The sequence below is a fragment of the Octopus bimaculoides genome, chromosome 5 (assembly GCF_001194135.2).
Source record: "Octopus bimaculoides isolate UCB-OBI-ISO-001 chromosome 5, ASM119413v2, whole genome shotgun sequence".
NCBI classification, from domain to species: Eukaryota; Metazoa; Mollusca; class Cephalopoda; order Octopoda; family Octopodidae; genus Octopus; species Octopus bimaculoides.
In genome coordinates, this window is record NC_068985.1 from 23,156,988 (window position 1) to 23,174,972 (window position 17,985).

The following is a 17,985-nucleotide window of genomic DNA, read 5'->3' on the forward strand; positions in this document are numbered from 1 at the left end:
TCACAAAAAAAAAAAAAAAAAAAAAGGATACAATACACTCTGCTAAGTGGTTGGTGTTAGGAAGGGCATCCAACCATAGAAACTATGCCAAAGCAGACACTGGAGTATGATGCAATCCTCCAGCTTGACAAATTTTGTCAAACTGTCCAACCCATGCCAGCACAGAAGACAGACATTAAATGATGATGACGATGATACACACACAAACACATACATGAGAAGCAGCAGCAGTAGTAGTAGTAGTAGTAGTATTAGTAGTAGTAGCAGCAGCAGCAGCAGCAGCAACAGCAGCAGCAGCAGTAGAAGCTGCAATAACAACTGCTGCAGTAACTAAAGACTGCTTACCCCAAAGGAGACTTTTTATTTTAATGGTTTTAGCCAAATTTATCTAGTTTTAAATGAATGTCTACTATCACTACTTCAGTTAGGCAGAAGTTAACATTGTAACATAAATTCTTTTCAATGTATTACAAATGAGTCCTGCATACTTTTTTCTAACATTCGAGGTTGGGTTTGAAGAAGGAGATATTTGAATAGACTGTTATAGTCGGTTGTAAAAAAACAAAACGGCTTGAAGGGATTTTAGTTAATCATATCAATGCCCCACTACTTATTCTATTGATCTATTTTTATCAAGTAATTAACATACCTTTTTGACAATACCAGTTTTAATCCACAGTATCTTGTAAAACAAACACATAAGCACAAACATGGACACATGCACAAACCATGTATATCTGTGCATTTAAGCGTGCATGTTCACATATTTTTGTTGTCAATATATGCATATATTTACACATATGCATTTCAACCTGCTTTGATAGGTCTACATAGACACACATATGTACACAAAATATATATGCATGAATCAGTGAGTATGTACGTGTGTCAGAGTGAGTAAGTGAAAAGTTAATTACTACTGAGACTTTTATATAAATACACAGACATTACATTTCATGAAACCACTTCAATGAAATGCCAGCCCTTTCATAGTTGAGCAGTGTTAGAAGTCTAGCTGAATGACTTTTTACCCAACAATATAAACAATAATTTATTCATCACTCTGGGAGGCTTGCCAAGTTGGTTCAGTTGTCCAATGACTTTCCACTCAATCCTTTTATTTGATTCCTGAAGTGCACAAGCACACATAGATTGAACAGATGAGAGAGAGAGTGAAGGAACGAGGAGGAGAGGAGGAGGAGAAAGAATACATAACACAGAGATACAATGAGAATAAAGCATTTGTTTATGAAGCTTATCAATGATGCGTCAAAGTTGACCTTAAACCAAGCTTGCACAGTTCTAAAAATCAAACTTTGGATATCAAATACTTGGGGAGTGCCATGTTGTTTTAAAAATGTACAGTGGCTGACTGGATAACAATATTTTCCTACCATCTCAAATGATCTGAGTTCAAATATAATGCAGGCATTTTGTCATGTATACTTGATTGTATATGCTCTGATTCACCTAGTTCATCATCATCATAATCATTGTTTTAACGTCCGCTTTCCATGCTGGCATGGGTTGGACGGTTTGACTGAGGACTGGCAAGCCGGGAGGCTGCACCAGGCTCCAATCCGATTCGACAAGGTTTCTACAGCTGGATGCCCTTCCTAATGCCAACCACTCCAATACTGTAGTGGGTGCTTTTTACATGCCACCTGCACGGGAGCCAGTCAAGTGGCACAGGCATCAACCATGCTCATGGAATCGACCATGGTTGGGAATAAATATCAGAGCACTACAGAAAAATACTTTGATAAGCTGGCATCTTGTTCAGAGGAAGGCTTATCTCTCATCTGCTTTACACAATAAATACAAATAGTGTTAAAGAACAGCTCTTCATAACACTTTGAGCACACTAAAGCACTTACTTAATTCCCGTTACATATCACTATTACTCCAAAGTTAATAAAAAGGCAGCATCAGTTTAGACATGTTTCTAATACAATAATGTAAATTTAATGTTTTGGGATGTTTCTGTTTTTACTTATGAACACTAAATAACTAAACAGAGCAGTATCCTGATTTAAAGTTTAAATTGCAGTTTTCGATTAATGGACAAATAAATGGATAAATAAAGATATATATATATATTACAGTATTATGGTATAATGATGCAAACAGCTGATTTATTAATTTTTTGTATACATATACAGGAATGGCTGTGTGGTATATAGCTTGCTTATCAACCACATGGTTCTGGGTTCAGTCCTACTGCGTGGCACCTACTATAGCCTCGGGCCGACCAAAGCCTTTTGAGTGGATTTGGTAGACGGAAACTGAAAGAAGCCTGTCGTATATATGTATATAAATATGTATGTGTGTATATATGTTTGTGTCTGTGTTTGTCCCCCCCAACATTGCTAGACAACTGATGGTGGTATGTCTACATCCCCATAACTTAACGGTTCGGCAAAAGTGTCCAATAGAATAATAAGTTCTGGGGTCGATTTGCTCAACTAAAGGCAGTGCTCTAGCATGGCCACAGACAAATGACTGAAACAAGTAAAAGAGTATATTAATAATCTGGTCTCTTTTGCTGAACAAAGACATACCCCACCACCAAATACACACACACATATATATATATACTACAATCTTTTTCAGACATCTGTTGTCCAAATAATGATTTTTCTTGACAAAGTAACAACAGTTTTTTTGAAGGGAATTGTATAGTCTATTCATCATCATCATCGTCCGCTTTCCATGCTAGCATGGGTTGGACGATTTGACTGAGGACTGGTGAAACCGGATGGCAACACCAGGCTCCAATCTAAATTTGGCAGAGTTTCTACAGCTGGATGCCCTTCCTAACGCCAACCACTCAGAGAGTGTAGTAGGTGCTTTTACGTGTCACCTGCACGAAGGCCAGTCAGGTGATACTGGCAACGGCCACGCTCGAAATAGTGTCTTTTATGTGCCACCCGCACAAGAGCCAGTCCAGGGGCACTGGCAACGATCTCGCTCGAAAATCCTACGAAGGCCAGTCAGGCGGTACTGGCAACAGCCACGCTCAAAATGGTGCATCTTATGTGCCACCCGCACAAGAGCCAGTCCAGGGGCACTGGCATTAATTACAAATAGTAAAATAGAGTAAGTATGATATCTGAAACCTAAAATAGAAGCAACATGTGATATATAGAAAGATGTATTTTATAAGCAAATCAATAATGTTTTAATATTTTGTGTTACCATCACTACTTTACTTCATAGACATTGCGCAGAATTCAAAGTGTTGTACACTTCAGGGAAGGATATTGAAACAGCAAAATTGGAATATTACATGCTACTTAGAAAGGGGATTCCAAAAGTGAAAGTGGATGAATATACCAAGTGAAAGCACAAACATGTAACCTAATGAGTTTAATGACATGGATAGCATCCATGACTTAACTATAAATCAAGGAGACTAAGTTTAAGAGAAACAAAAAAAAAAAAAAATCAAGTAAATGATGTTTTAAAGAATTTGTAACTTCTTCACTGAAACTTTTTGCAGTCTCAGAGAATGGACTTCAGCCATATGACAGTTCTATATACACTACAGAAGACACAAGAGTTACATGAAGATTAAGCAGCAAGTATGGCTCTAGCAGAACAAAAAAAGTTAACCATAACCCTGAATTTCCAGATAATAATTTTATCAGGTGAATGGCTGTTTTAGTTGTGGCATTTTAAATCTTCACAATTGCAGAATTTCAAGCAATGAATCACCTAAAAACAACAATTGGTAAATGTCACTCAAGCCCAAAGGGAAATGTCTGTATAATGTTGGTGTCACCAAGAGCTTAGAAACTTTCCTTTATTGATGGAAACATTACAAGTGAAAACTACTTGAACATGTTAGACTATTTGGGCAGTTTTTTTCCACAATTCTCTAGAAAAAATTTACAAATAATGATCTCTTAGCAAAACAATGTACCTGTTCATTATTTATATGTTGTCAGGGAATTTTGTTATAGAAAGTTACCAAGCTGATGATTTGAGAGAGCAAGATCACTGATATAGACATCAATGTGCCTTGATCTTGCATCTCAAGATTTTTTTTTTTAAGGCCATATTAAGAAAGCACTTTACAACAGAAAATTCCCAAAACTTCTAAATTTAAAAGATTTCAATGAAGAAAAAGCTAAGTGGTTTGATAATATCTGAAATGTGCCAAACAGCCACTTGAAATTTATATGAATGACTGCAAATTTGCATCGATAATGGTGGCATATCTGTTAATATTGATTTTATTTGTTGTGTTATTTGTTAATAAAAATTCTTTTCTTTATATCTCATTTTGCTTCACTTTTTATTTTGGGTTTCAAACATAGTAGTTACTTTATTTACACTCTGCATTACCAGTACCTGTTTAGTCAACTTTTGAGGGGCAAAAAGCAAAGTTAATTTTTTTCCCCAACAAAATACAGGAGCAGGACCAAATCTCAGTACACGTTATAAAATTTGGATTAGTGTACTAAGGTTCCTGCTTACACACAACCCTACCAATGTTAATTCTTCTTTAAGCCTAAGTTGAAAGCTGAGTCAACAGATGAGAGTTACAATTAGATGAAATCCTCTGGCAGTAAAATGATGCATCAAATTAAGTCCACTTATGTTAAAAAAATTATTGATCTTTTCAATAGATATGGATAACATAAGTACAAAACTGGAATAAGTTCAGGGGTTGATATGATCAATAAAAAAAAACCTTAAAGATGGTGCCCCACATGGCCAGAGTTCAATGACTGAAAAGAAAAAATAGAAACATATGCTGATGTTGCTGTTGTTGAAGGAATTCCAGATGGGACCACTCCATCTTTTCTTTTTCATGTATAATATATCTAGGACTACATTATCCAGTGTATTTTCCCTTTTCTATGAAGTAGAAAGTAAAGGAAACTTGGTTGCTATTTCTTACATGTTGAATAACCATGTAGGGATGCTTTATACATAAGCAATAAAAGTAACAATACTTTTATGTTAGAGAGAGATTTTTTATAATGTAAAAAATAGTAAAAACATGTAATATTGAAAGCGAAATGTCTAATTATTACTTTTAGTAGTATTTAACACTTACTTTTCATGAGCAGGCAGAAGTTCAGAAGAGCTGCAAATTTTGACATTTAAAAGTTATAACAATTAACTGACTTTTCTATAAGCTAATATTAGCTATTTCAACATAAGATATTTTAAACCAAGACAGACAGACATGAGATAGATATCTTGTTTAACTCCCAATCCAATAATTATAATAAAATTTAGGTCAGTAGCTTAGGTTGAGTCTCAGAAACACAGAAGCATAACTATTCAACAATCACATCACTTTTCAAACAAGTCATTTAATTTCCTAAATCCAAAATATAATGTATGGATACGAACACACAATAATAATCTTGCACTTTCTGGCTGGTTGATGTCATTTCCCAAAAGGAAATTTGTGGATCATAATTGTTTGTTGATGTTTCAAATGGAGTGATTATCAGATGTTGTAACAAACACTTAATGGTATGAAATGGTTCATCAAATGTATTGTAACACTTGAGTATTATGTATCAAAAAAATTAAGAAAAATAATAACAACAGCAATACTACTACTACTACTACTACTACTACTACTACTACTAATAATAATAATAATAATAATAATAATAATAATAATAATTTTGTTAGAGAGTCATTATTATTATTATTATTTAGTAGTAGTAGTAGTAGTAGTAGTAGTGGTGGTGGTGGTGGTGGTAGTGGTAGTAGTAGTAGTAGTAGTAGTGGTGATGCAGTACCAAGCAGTGGCTTTCATGGCTTCTAATCTTAACTAATTGGAAGTGTTATCATGTACATTGTTTTGTCTTGGTATAAAAAGATGGGCTATAGCAAATATTCTGCTCAATACCACAGATTTGCTTGTCAGTTGTTTGACCTTAACCAGTTGAGCATGTCCTTTGGTAGCTGATGATATGTGCATCTCTGATCACAAGCAGATGTAGTGGGGGTGCATCATAGCCATGTGTTAAGAGGAATTCTTTGGGGTTTGGATAATTTACTTCTGGAAACAAGGATGTTTCATTCAACATCCTTAAACAACCCTTATTCAGGGACCTTTTGAGCAGGATGGGCTACTCAACCTGAAGAAATTTCTAACTGGGCCCCACCTGCAAGGTCATGTGCTGTTAATCTTGATATATCACCATGTCGTGCATATATGGTTTTGATGCATGTGCCTGGTATACCCTTATCAGAAGCTGTAGACAGTTTCCGTTACTTAAGTGACCAAGTTAGTAGTAGGAGAGGTTATTTCAAAAGCATAGCTGCTAGAATAAGAATATCCTGGTTGAAGTTCAGAGAGTTACTATCTCTGTTAGTAATGAAGGGCCTCTCCCTCAGAGTAAAAGGCAGATTGTATGATATCTGTGTATGAATTTGGCCAAATAAAAGGGCAGGGTAAGGCATAACAAACAGAAGTTAATATATAACAAAGGTGACATAAATGTTTGCCACCTCTATCTGATCTTCCAGAGATAACTTCCTCTCAGTTCATTTCTGGTTGAAACTGACCAATCTACTTGTAATGTAATCTCTGTTTCCATCCATCTTGAGATCCACATCAAACCAGACTCAATGTAACTGATCCATCAGCCAAATATCCTAGGGTGTTAGTCAATCTGCCAGACTACCAACTTGTCTAAGTTAATCTTTACTCCTATGATATATTCCTTTAGAACAGTATCGACCACTTCAGTTTCTGTGGTGTCCAATATCATTGCAATAATGTCCACATATGCCCACATGATTTTTTCCTACATCCTAGCTTGAATGGGATGTCTCCCAACAACTTCAGTCTCCTCGGAAATGGGTTAACAGTCAGTACATATAGAAGGAATAAGAAAGAAAATATTTTTGATGAACTGAGTGAATGATTTGAAATTGTTCTGATAGGTGGACATTTAATTTTACTACATGAGTAGCTGTCATTTACATTGCTGTGATCCAGCTTCTGAAAAGGAGAATGAAACTGGCTACTTTCAAGTCCTCCTGTCCTATGATATCCTTTTTAACAGCCTCCAGTTACTTCCATTCTTTACCTTCATTTATAGCTCCGGTTATCCTTTCTAACTTCCTTACAAGGACTTTCAGACCATGACATCATCAGTTTCTGAAGTGGAAAACCTACTTTGCCTAAAACATGTGATTTTTCTTTTTTGTTAATTTTTTTTATAGTAAGAAATGTTAGCAAGACTGCAAACCCAACAGACAACACCCACCCTGGAAGATCATGTCTGACTTTACTCTGACATGCCCACAGACAAGCAATAAGTCACTTTTTGTATCTTAGAGAGAACACATCCACCTCCATTATGAATAATTAAATGTTGAAAAGCATTTTTTTGGTGCTCAATTGATTCTGTTATCTACCAAGTTTATTTTCCAAGATATCAATAGCTGAGAGTTGATTAATAGAATAGTAATGAAAAGGGGTGTATGTATAAGAATAATACAGCCTATTTTGTAAAACTAATGCTCTCTTATTATTTTCAATTTTAAAATGAATTCATAATAAATAATTCTCTACTTCAAATGACAATAAAATTCTTAAAAACTATTTATACAAATAGCTGTTCATTTTAAGTCATTTTAATAACACCTCTCACCACACACACACACACACACACACACACACACACACACACACACACATTCAGGTAATCTATAGCCTGCATAGCAATCTTAATAACAAATTGCATGAATAAAATGGTATGAAAATAAATTATTTAAAGACAGAACTCAGCTTGATGAGTAAATGATTAATTATTTAATTATAGCATAAGAAACATAGTTGGCAGGTGTATTTCTTGAATACATAATTGTTTAGTATCACACAAACTGCATAAGCATTTTCAGTGAAGTGGAGATAGGAAGTTGATAATAGCAAAGAGACTGCTAATAGTGGTACTACTGATAGCAACAAGGGAAGTATGATGACAATGAAAATTATAAGATTATGAAGTACAAATGCTATACAGTAGGGTCTATTAAATATAATCATTGTGTCTGCTCCCTACATTAATTATGTTAATATTAACTTCACTATAGTTTTTCACATAGATGGCATCTCTGAATTGTTTGTCTCTTGGACAATTCCATTTTCTATGCCAACCAATGTAGAATCTCGTAGATCTATTAAGTTATTCTTTCATTCCTGTTTTGGCAAGTATGATGAAAGACATTCTTTACTGATAGAATCAGAATTAAACTGAAATATATCCAAATTTGTCTCCCCTCCTTGCTTAACCATTAGAATAATATTAGTAATATTTGTCGTGGACTAATTAATATTTTCTTTTCTTTGTCACTGATTAATTGTTTTTCATAAACTGAATGGTGACAAACAGAACAAAAATGAAAGGACATATTTTGTGATGTAAGTCCTACACAATGAGTTGAGGTTTAGGCATTGTAAGAGGAAAAGATCATGTAAGATAAGATCTGAGCTTAAGGAAACAGGAAGTGGTCTGTTTCAAATGCACTAAATTTAAACTCTCAGTAACTTTAGTATAAGTAGTGCTCAGAATGTTGAGATCAAATCATTGTTCAAGAATACACACACACACACACACACACACACACACACACCAATGCAAGTTTGTCATGGGGCTACCCATATACAGCTGAGTGAACTGTAAAATGAAGTGGGATGTGAAATGAAGTGTTTTGCTCAAGAGCACAATGCTCTGCCAATCTGGGAATCAAAACCACAATTTTGCAATTGTGGGTACAACACCCTAAACACTAGGCCACCTACCTTCACATGTTCACATATATCTATCTATAAGTATACACACATATTTATACATATATCAAAAACAAAATGAAATGTCTACATGTGAACTCCTAAAACTGAAACTGCCTCCAAGTGTAAACTGGACGGAAGATTATAAAATATGAAAATTATTTTCCATTTTTTTCTTTAAAACTTTAAAAATTTCAAATGTGACGATGCTAATGTTAATATAAAACTGATTGTCCTCTTTAACCTATTGTAGAGGTTTTTGAAAAAATCCACCAAATATTCTCATACACTGTAAAGTCTAATAAATATAAAGATAGAAAAAATCATGAATGAAGAATGGAATTTTAATTATTTAAAAAAGAAATGAAATTGCATGTATATAAAATAGCTAAAGTCTGAGAATCCAGGGAGTTGAAGGGGGAAAAAAATCTTTATAAGAAAATATTCAATCTCACAATCAACTTATTAGAAAATGTGAGATGTTGAAGTCAAACATTACTCTAGCTTATTTTACCAATATATAGCTGATAAAAAAAAATGATAGTAAGCAATCAACCAAGCTCTAAATAAAAAGACAAAACCAAATTTATCCCCTGGTTATATTATTGATAATCACAGTAGAAACATTGAAGATCCAGAGAAAAATGCATAACTTTTTATTAGATATTTCTCATACATATAATTTCAGAATTTTTCATCAAATGGTTATAAGGAATTTTTAGACAAAGTAATTCATTTTCCTTCACTACTGCAACATTAAACTTTTTATGACTATTTCTGTGGAGGAAACTTCAAAATTAATAAGGATTTGAAACTGAAGTAGAGTTCTAGTTTCGACTACATCTCCTCTTGTCTTTTCTAGTCCTTGAAAGCTATACCAGCTGAATCCCTCACTCAGACTGTGTGATGACCCTTCCAACCTATGCCAGCAAGGAAAGCAAATATAAAAATGATGACAACTATGATGATGCTATACACACACACGCACACACACATGCACATACACACACACAACCAGGTTCTTATTTGGAGTTATTGCTTTTCTCAATGGATCAGACAACCACATTTTGTTTATGTGCTTAATTTTGGACTTAGTTTCTACAGCTGAATGCTTCTCCTATCACCAACCACTTTTCAGAGTTTACAGAGAGCATTTTATCAAAATACAAACAATAGAAAGATTGCCATGCCCTCAGTACAACAAAACTAATAGACCCTCGCCATCCTACAAAGTCTCCACTTATTCACCAACTACTTTACAGAATGTACTGAATGTATCTATCAAGGTACTAGGTACTCTGGGTTTTGGTATTCTAAGGCTATGTATGTCAATTCTGTATTCCAATAACCAGAGTACTTAGTTGTTAGAAATGATCTAGCATACCCCTTAATTTTTGTCCTTTCCTCATAGTGTGCTGGTAATTCCATTCCAACAATAAATATAGGCATTTTTTCAGCTGTTGTTGTCCCATCAGACAATATTTTGAAGAGCAGTTTATAAATTTTACTGGGAGGTAAATAATAGGATGGTTGTTAGATTGTTAACAGTCACTGATGCCATTATTGCTTTCCAAATTAGAAATCATTTTGTTCCAGGAAATTGATTAAGGATCTCAAATAAATTTGGATGATAGTTGCTAGGTTTATATTTTTGTTTTCAATTACTGAGGTTGGTCAGAACCAGTTTGACATAATAATACATTAAGGATAGTGTTTCAATCTGTATCTTTGTCACAGACTTCTGACCAAATATTAATTTTGTTTTATTTACTTATTTTTAAAGAACTGGCTCATTGAACAACTAAAATATCGATCATTAACTCATGTCAGCTGAATTATCTAAAATAACAAATTGCTGTCTTAAAATGGAAGGGCACATTGGAGAATGTAGTCCTAGATATAGAAAAGGATTAGCTAATCATAGCTGGAATAGTTTTGAACATAAATCTGCTTGATCAAGGTTGATCTGGAGATAACAAACAACAACAGTAACAACAACAAACCCAACCACCTTTGATTATATATCCATAAAAAAACAGGATGGACATGGTGTTATCTTTGATCATACATCAGCTTGACCAGGGTTCACCTGGCCCAAACAACATGATCAATAGTAACAGCAGTAGAAGCAGTAGGGGCAGCAGTGGTTGCAGCATTTCTTTCTGTTTTGCCTGTCAGCAGATGTTAGAGAGCCCAACCATATTTGATATAATTACAACTGACAAAATAGGGTAATGAGCCAGAACTGTGAGCTTGTTTATGTGTATGTTATGACATGAATGTTCAAGAATGAATAGCTGAAAGAAAGTGTGATATAGAATATGAGTAAAAGAGAATGTGTGTGTGTGTGTGTGTGTGTGTATGTGTGTGTGTGTGTGTGTGTGTGAGAGAGAGAAAGAGAGAGATTAAATTTTTCTTTAAGGGTAAATGCAGTCATTAATTTTCTAGAAAAAGAAATAGAACATTCTTGTTAGCACCAAGGGACAATCATCATATCAGATTGGTTTATGAAGTTTAAGTGCAGTCATAACTGCATTTTTTAAATTTTATGAACCCTTATAATAAACATGCATCAGATTCTATTGTACAGTCTTTGTCTCTATTTCTTCCTTTCTAATTTTGGATAATCCTAATGTAAAAATTCGGTTTTGGTGAGCTTAGCAATTACAATCAGTTTAACTAGTTGGTTGCAGCATCCTACTTGTAATGTAAGCATTGGTTGTGTTCACTTTTCAATCAATTCCTAACAATTAGTTTATTTTATGCAACTTTCTTTGAGAATTCTATTTTCTGTTTAATAACCCACTTTCTCTCTCATGAAAACACATTTCACACACATAACAACTGTGGTAAAGAAAATAATAACTATTATTATAAATCTTAAGACATAAATTTACTAGCAATTAGGGGAAACCTTATAGGGAATTTCAGAATAGGAAGATAATCACCTACTGAATAGACTTGTGGATTGACAATGATATAGAGAAATTCTAAAATGCATAAGATGCTAAAAGGGAGCCATTCAAAAAGACTGTTATGCATTTCCTATTCTACCAACCATTTTCTTTTGAAACTAAAATCCATATATGATTAATTTTTGCATTCTGCAAAATCTTCATTCTTTCTATTTATTGATTTAATGCAATATCTTTTATTACACCAACTTCCAACTATGTGTTGTTAACAACCACATAAGTTAAATATAACTCTCTCGGTCATGCTGAATTTAATCTTGTTATGAAGGGAAAACTCCAGGCTTAACAAGAAAATAATGGTGAACATAATTTCAAATATATGTTTATCACATTTCAAATAACAAATTAAAGCTACAGGAAAACAGGCAAATTTCTGTATAAATAAATAATGCATAGATAAACTTATACATTCTCTGGAAAGTTCAATAATCAATGTGAAAAAAATTATTGTTCAATTAGAAAACAGTTTATTGAATAGTATCAGTAGTAGTTGTTATTTTCTTTTTTCCTGACAACTGCCTACCTCCTCTTTCTCTCTCTTTCTCTCACTCATTCTCTTCTTTTTTTAGGTCACATATTCTGGATGTAGTTTGCTCTGTTGTCATAGCATCATATGGGAAGATATACAGAAATGATTTACATCACCAAGTCAAGAATCTTCTTCATGTGCTCTGAATTGTACTGTTTCCTTAAAACTGACTTAACAAAATTAATTTTTTGTTGCTGTTGCAATAATTTAGTCAGAAGAGGAGATGATGCAGACCCCACCCCACCCCCATCCCACTCTAACTGGTGAAATTGTTGTGGCTGATGTTCAGTTTTAACATCTTTAGGTCAATATCTGTAGGAAAGTGTGGATAGGTTGCTGTTTGGGAGAGTTTAATTCAGGATCAGAAATTTGATACACATTTTGGTGTAGATATGCAACAGAAGATGGTCAGCTTTGCTGACCATTAGCACTCAGTTTTAACAACATCAACAGCAATCTTACAATAGCGTTTTTTTGTTAATAATAAATATTTTACAGTTAGTTCATAGGTTAACCACTTTGAACACAAGAAGCAGAGCACTCAGAGCTGAGTGTTTGTACAACATCTTATAGCTTCCGTGGAGCCATTAAGATGATGGCTTCAAGGAAAATATTATATGTGAGTGCATTTGGTAGATAGAAACTGTGTAGAAACCTGTTGGACGTGTGTGTGTGTGTGTGTGTGTGTGTGTGTGTGCATGTGCACACTATTGTGTCACACATTACTTGACAACTGGTGCTGGTTTGTTTGCCTCCTCATTACAAAGTGGTTTGTCAAAAGTAACTGATAAAATGAGTACCAGATTTGAAGAACATGTACCAGGGTCAATTTGTTTGACTACAAAACTCTTCAAGGCAGTACCCCAGCATGGTTGCAGTCCAGTGACTGAAACAAGTAAAAGACAAAGAATAAAAAGAAGAAACAATAATGTTACTTACTCAATGGGGAACCATTCTGTACACAACCGCTTTACTTCCTCAATGTCATCTGGACATAGGAATCTTAACTGTACTTCCCGCTGAACTCCAAAAGACACTGCCTGGTTCATGAAGCAGTCAAAACAGCTTCATTCTGGTCATCAGTGTAACCTGGTGAACACCAAAAATGGTGTAACTATATTATTGTTGGTCACAAGCAAGTCCCAGCTGGCCAACAATATTTTTAATTTTACAGGCATAATCTCATTAACTTTACTATTGCTGAACTGTTTTTTTTTTTTTTTTTTTTTTTTTTTTTTGCTCTGCTTTGCTTTGTTCTTTGTTTTTTACTTCAGGAGTGTCTGATGGCTGGAAGAGAAGAAAAAAACAAAATTAAGACTTACTTAATGAAAAATAATTACAAAGTTTAAAGCATTATTTTGTTTCATACTGAAATTGAGTTGGCATCTTTCTATTTTTTCTTTAACACAAGGAAATGTTATGAATATGTATTAGGTGCAGATATGGCTGTGTGGTTAAGAAGCTCACTTTGTAACCACATGGTACCAGGTTCAGTCCCACCGTGCAAAACCTTGAACAAGTGTCATCTACTATGGCCCTGGGTCATGCTTTGTAAGTGGGTTTGGTAAACAGAAACTGAAAAAACCCATCATGTATGAGATCATCATTATCATCATCATCATTGTCATTGTTTAACATCTGTTTTCCATGCTGGCATGGGTTGGATGGTTTGACTGAGGACTGGCAAGCCAGGAGGCTACACCAGGCTCTAACCTGATCTGGCAAGGTTTCTACAGCTGGATGCCCTTCCTAATGCCAGCCACTCTGAGAGTGTAGTGGGTGCTTTTTACATGCCACCAGCATGAGGGCCAGTTAGGCAGCACTGGCATCGACCACACTCGAGTGGTGCTTTTAATGTGCCACCAGCACGGGAGCCAATCACACAGCACTGGCATTGACCATACCTGAATGGTGCTTTTTATGTGCCTCCGGCACAGGAGCCAGTCAGGCGGCACTGGCATCGGCCATGACTACAATTTCACTTGACTCAACAGGTCTTCTCAAGCACAGCATATTGCCCGACGATTGAAGGGTACTTTTAAACAGGCCAGTTATGTGACACTGGCATCGGCCAGTTCAATGGTCGTGCTTCACCACCTCATCCCATGTCTTCCTGGGTCTACCTCTTCCACAGGTTCTCTCCACTGTTAGGGTGTGATACTTCTTCAAACAGCTGTCCTCATCCATATGCAATACATGACCATAACAGTGCAGTCGTCTCTCTTGTACACCACATCTAATGCTTCTTGTGTCCAACTTTTCTCTCAGGGCACTTAGACTCTGTCATGTATGCACACTGACATTACACACCCAGTAAAGCATACTAGCTTTATTCCTTTCAAGCCCACGCATGTCCTCAACAGTCACAGCTCATGTTTCACTGACGTGCAGCATGGCTGTTCACACACATGCATTATACAGTCTACCTTTCACTCTGAGCGAGGGGCCTTTGTTACCAGCAGATATATATATATATATATATATATATAACATTATCAATGTATCATATATCCCAAAAAGCACACTCTAAAGCATAGAGCATTAATGTATTTATATGTTGTTAAGCCTATGTCTGGTCATAGAGTGACCAACGGTTTCACATCCACAAGGAGCTTAGCTCCTTGGACATCTAGTCAGACTCTATAGCTGAAAACAAAATTAGCTTTAGTTTCTGACGAGACATCCATGGGGTTAAGCCCGTTGTGGATGTGAAACCATTGGTCACACCATAACCAGACATAGACTTTACTTATATGTATACACACACACACACACACACATATATATGCATGTATGTCTTAGTGTTTATGTTGTGTTTGTCCCCTATCCCCCATCACTTGAAAACTGGTGTTGGTCAATTTACATCCCAATAATATAGTGGTTCAGCAAAAGAAACAGATAGAATAAGTATCAGACTTCAAAAGAAGTACTGGGGAGTCAATTTGTTTGACTAAAACCTTGTCAAATGAATTGACCCCAACATGGCTACAGTCCAATAAGCTGAAACAAGTAAAAGATAAATGCTCAGTAGCTTTACTTAACATAGCATTTTAACATTCTTTCTTTTTTTCCACTACTTTCTGTTACTAAACTGTGTCATATTGGGTCTTTGCCAAGAAAGGTTTTTTGTTTTGTTTTGTCTTACCTATTTTAGAGTGATACATCTCTATATTAACATAAACACCTTTAAGATATTTACATTCATTTCCATCATTACACACAATCAAAGTTATACAAATATATAGACAAGTGTATGTGCATGCACACACATCCATAACCTGGTAGATTAGTGTTTCAATTCACTTCAAGCCTAAATGCATTTCATTATTAATCCTTTTGAGATATTTCTGTTGAGATACTCTGTGTTTCTTTCAATTAATTTTGAATATAACAAAGAATTTAGTAAAATAACTTAGTTATCATTAAGCTAGTGTTAGGAACAAAAATTGTGACTAAGGTTTGGTGGAAGATTTTAATTCAGAAGTTTGAAAACAAGACATTTGTACTACAGACGCAGTGGTGGTTTCAGGCAAGTTGGTATCAAAAGGGTCAAACTTAGGCCTATAATGTAGCATTTAATCATGGATGACAAAAGTCAGTCTGAAAGCAAAGATAGCTTGTTGCAAGCAACAAATCCTGCTATTTCCATGAGGTGTCAAACAGGGAAAGAATCAGGGTTATACAAGAAGTCTGCACCTGAAATTCATATGTGTGTACTGTCTGCGCTGAATGAGAAGATCGGGTGGAAGCCCATTGATACTACATGTGGAGTTTAGAAATATACAACATATAATTGTCAAAATTGTGCATCTCATTTGCATCATGCAGGGATCCATAGAAAGGTCAAGAAGATAGAACATAAACATATTGAGTTTCTACTTGCTGAGTGATTTAATGAATGCTCACAATTATTATTGAAAAAACTTTGTGAACATATACGTTCAAAATACGAGTTGTCTATCTCAATAAACCATAGCAAGTCATCTTTATGGAAGAATAATTTCACTGATGCAAGTGTGTTAACAGTTGCAGTAACTGTGTTTTGTATTTTCAAAACAGAAAACTCTGTTAATTTCTTGAAAGAATTTCTTTTCATATTTGTTCAATAACTATCATAAAATAAAATTAAACTATAATTACTTGTGTGTAAGATAAAGACAGGGAATATGATTTGTTGGAATCATTTAATTTAAAAAAAAAAAAAGATTCAATTTTCTATCACTTTGTTTCAAAACTAATCTTTGCTTTGAAATTATTTTAATCTGCATCGACTTTATTTTAACTTCCATCAACTTAAATTTACATTCAGACTGTTCTCATTTGTGGCCAGTGGTTGAAAGAATAACTTTATTTATTTCAGGTCTGTGATAAAGAGTCTCACCACCCTCGATGATATGATGACTTATCAGTATATATAGCTAAATCTAGCTCAGCTCTTGGCTTGCTCTCACGTGGTTATATTCATAAACTGTTGCTGAATATCAAGAGAGAGAGAGAGACAAAGCAAAATGAATTTCAAACAACGTTTGACATTGATTTGACAAATATGGATCATGAAACAGCAATGTAAGCATAACCTTATAACCAGCTGTGATCTTTCTTCACATGATAAGTATAGAAAGGAAAATATTCTGTCACATAATGCAATGTTGCTTTTCAAATTATTAAGCAATAAACATAAAGCACACAGAAATATCACAGCTGCTAACAAAGACACTACAAACTAGCAACAATTTATATCCTGAAATATAGAAGTAAATAACTAAATAAATATTCTTATCTACACACACAAACACACACATACACGTGTGTGTGTGTTTATGTTATATACATAATTGTGTGTGTGTGTCTGTATATATATATATATATATATATATATATATATCACCATTTAACGTCTGCTTTCCATGCTAGCATGGGTGAGATGGTTTAACAAGAGTGGCCAGGCAGAAGCCTGCACCAGACTTCTGTGACTGTTTTCACATGATTTTTACAGCTGGATGCCCTTCCTCACACCAACCACTAAGCAGCATGGACTTAGTGGTTTTTACATACATACATATATATATATATATATACACACACACACACACACATATATACACACATACACATATATACTGTACATATGAAAAATGCATATCTATCTGTGTCTGTCTATCTTTCTAACTAGCTAGTTATTTATACATATACATATATATATAGATCAGAGACAGAAAGAAAATTGTCATATGAAAACTGCTAGAAGTAGAAAACTTCCTAAAGTAATATCCTAATAGAGCTGGGTGAAATGGGAGAAGTAAGAGTGAGGTACTTGTTTAAAAAGTCACCTGAGGAGATGCAGTTTGCACCTGTCATGCAAGACAATTGATTGTACAGCATTTCCCCTATGAGATACAGATGCAGAATGAGTCAAAACAATTACTCTTTTACTTGTTTCAGTCATTTGACTGCGGCCATGCTAGAGCACCGCCTTTAGTCAAGCAAATCGACCCCAGGACTTATTCTTTGGAAGCCTAGTACTTATTCTATCTGTCTCTTTTGCCGAACCGCTAAGTTACAGGGACGTAAACACACCACCATCGGTTGTCACGTGATGTTGGGGGGACAAACACAAAAACAGAAACATATACACACACATACATATATATATATACATATATACGACGGGCTTCTTTCAGTTTCCGTCTACCAAATCCACTCAC

At 34.8% G+C, this 17,985-nt stretch overlaps 1 protein-coding gene across 5 annotated transcripts in view; it reads right to left on the reverse strand.

Moving 5' to 3' along the window:
• LOC106883587 (N-alpha-acetyltransferase 60) overlaps positions 1-17,985 on the reverse strand; it is a 133,985-nt gene that overhangs the window by 66,692 nt on the left and 49,308 nt on the right. For all 5 annotated transcript variants that reach the window (XM_052968213.1, XM_014934662.2, XM_014934659.2 and 2 more), the window contains exon 2: positions 13,220-13,567. In XM_052968213.1, coding sequence (XP_052824173.1) covers positions 13,220-13,329 — 110 coding nt within the window. In that variant the 5' untranslated portion in view covers positions 13,330-13,567. The remainder of the gene's footprint in view (positions 1-13,219; positions 13,568-17,985) is intronic.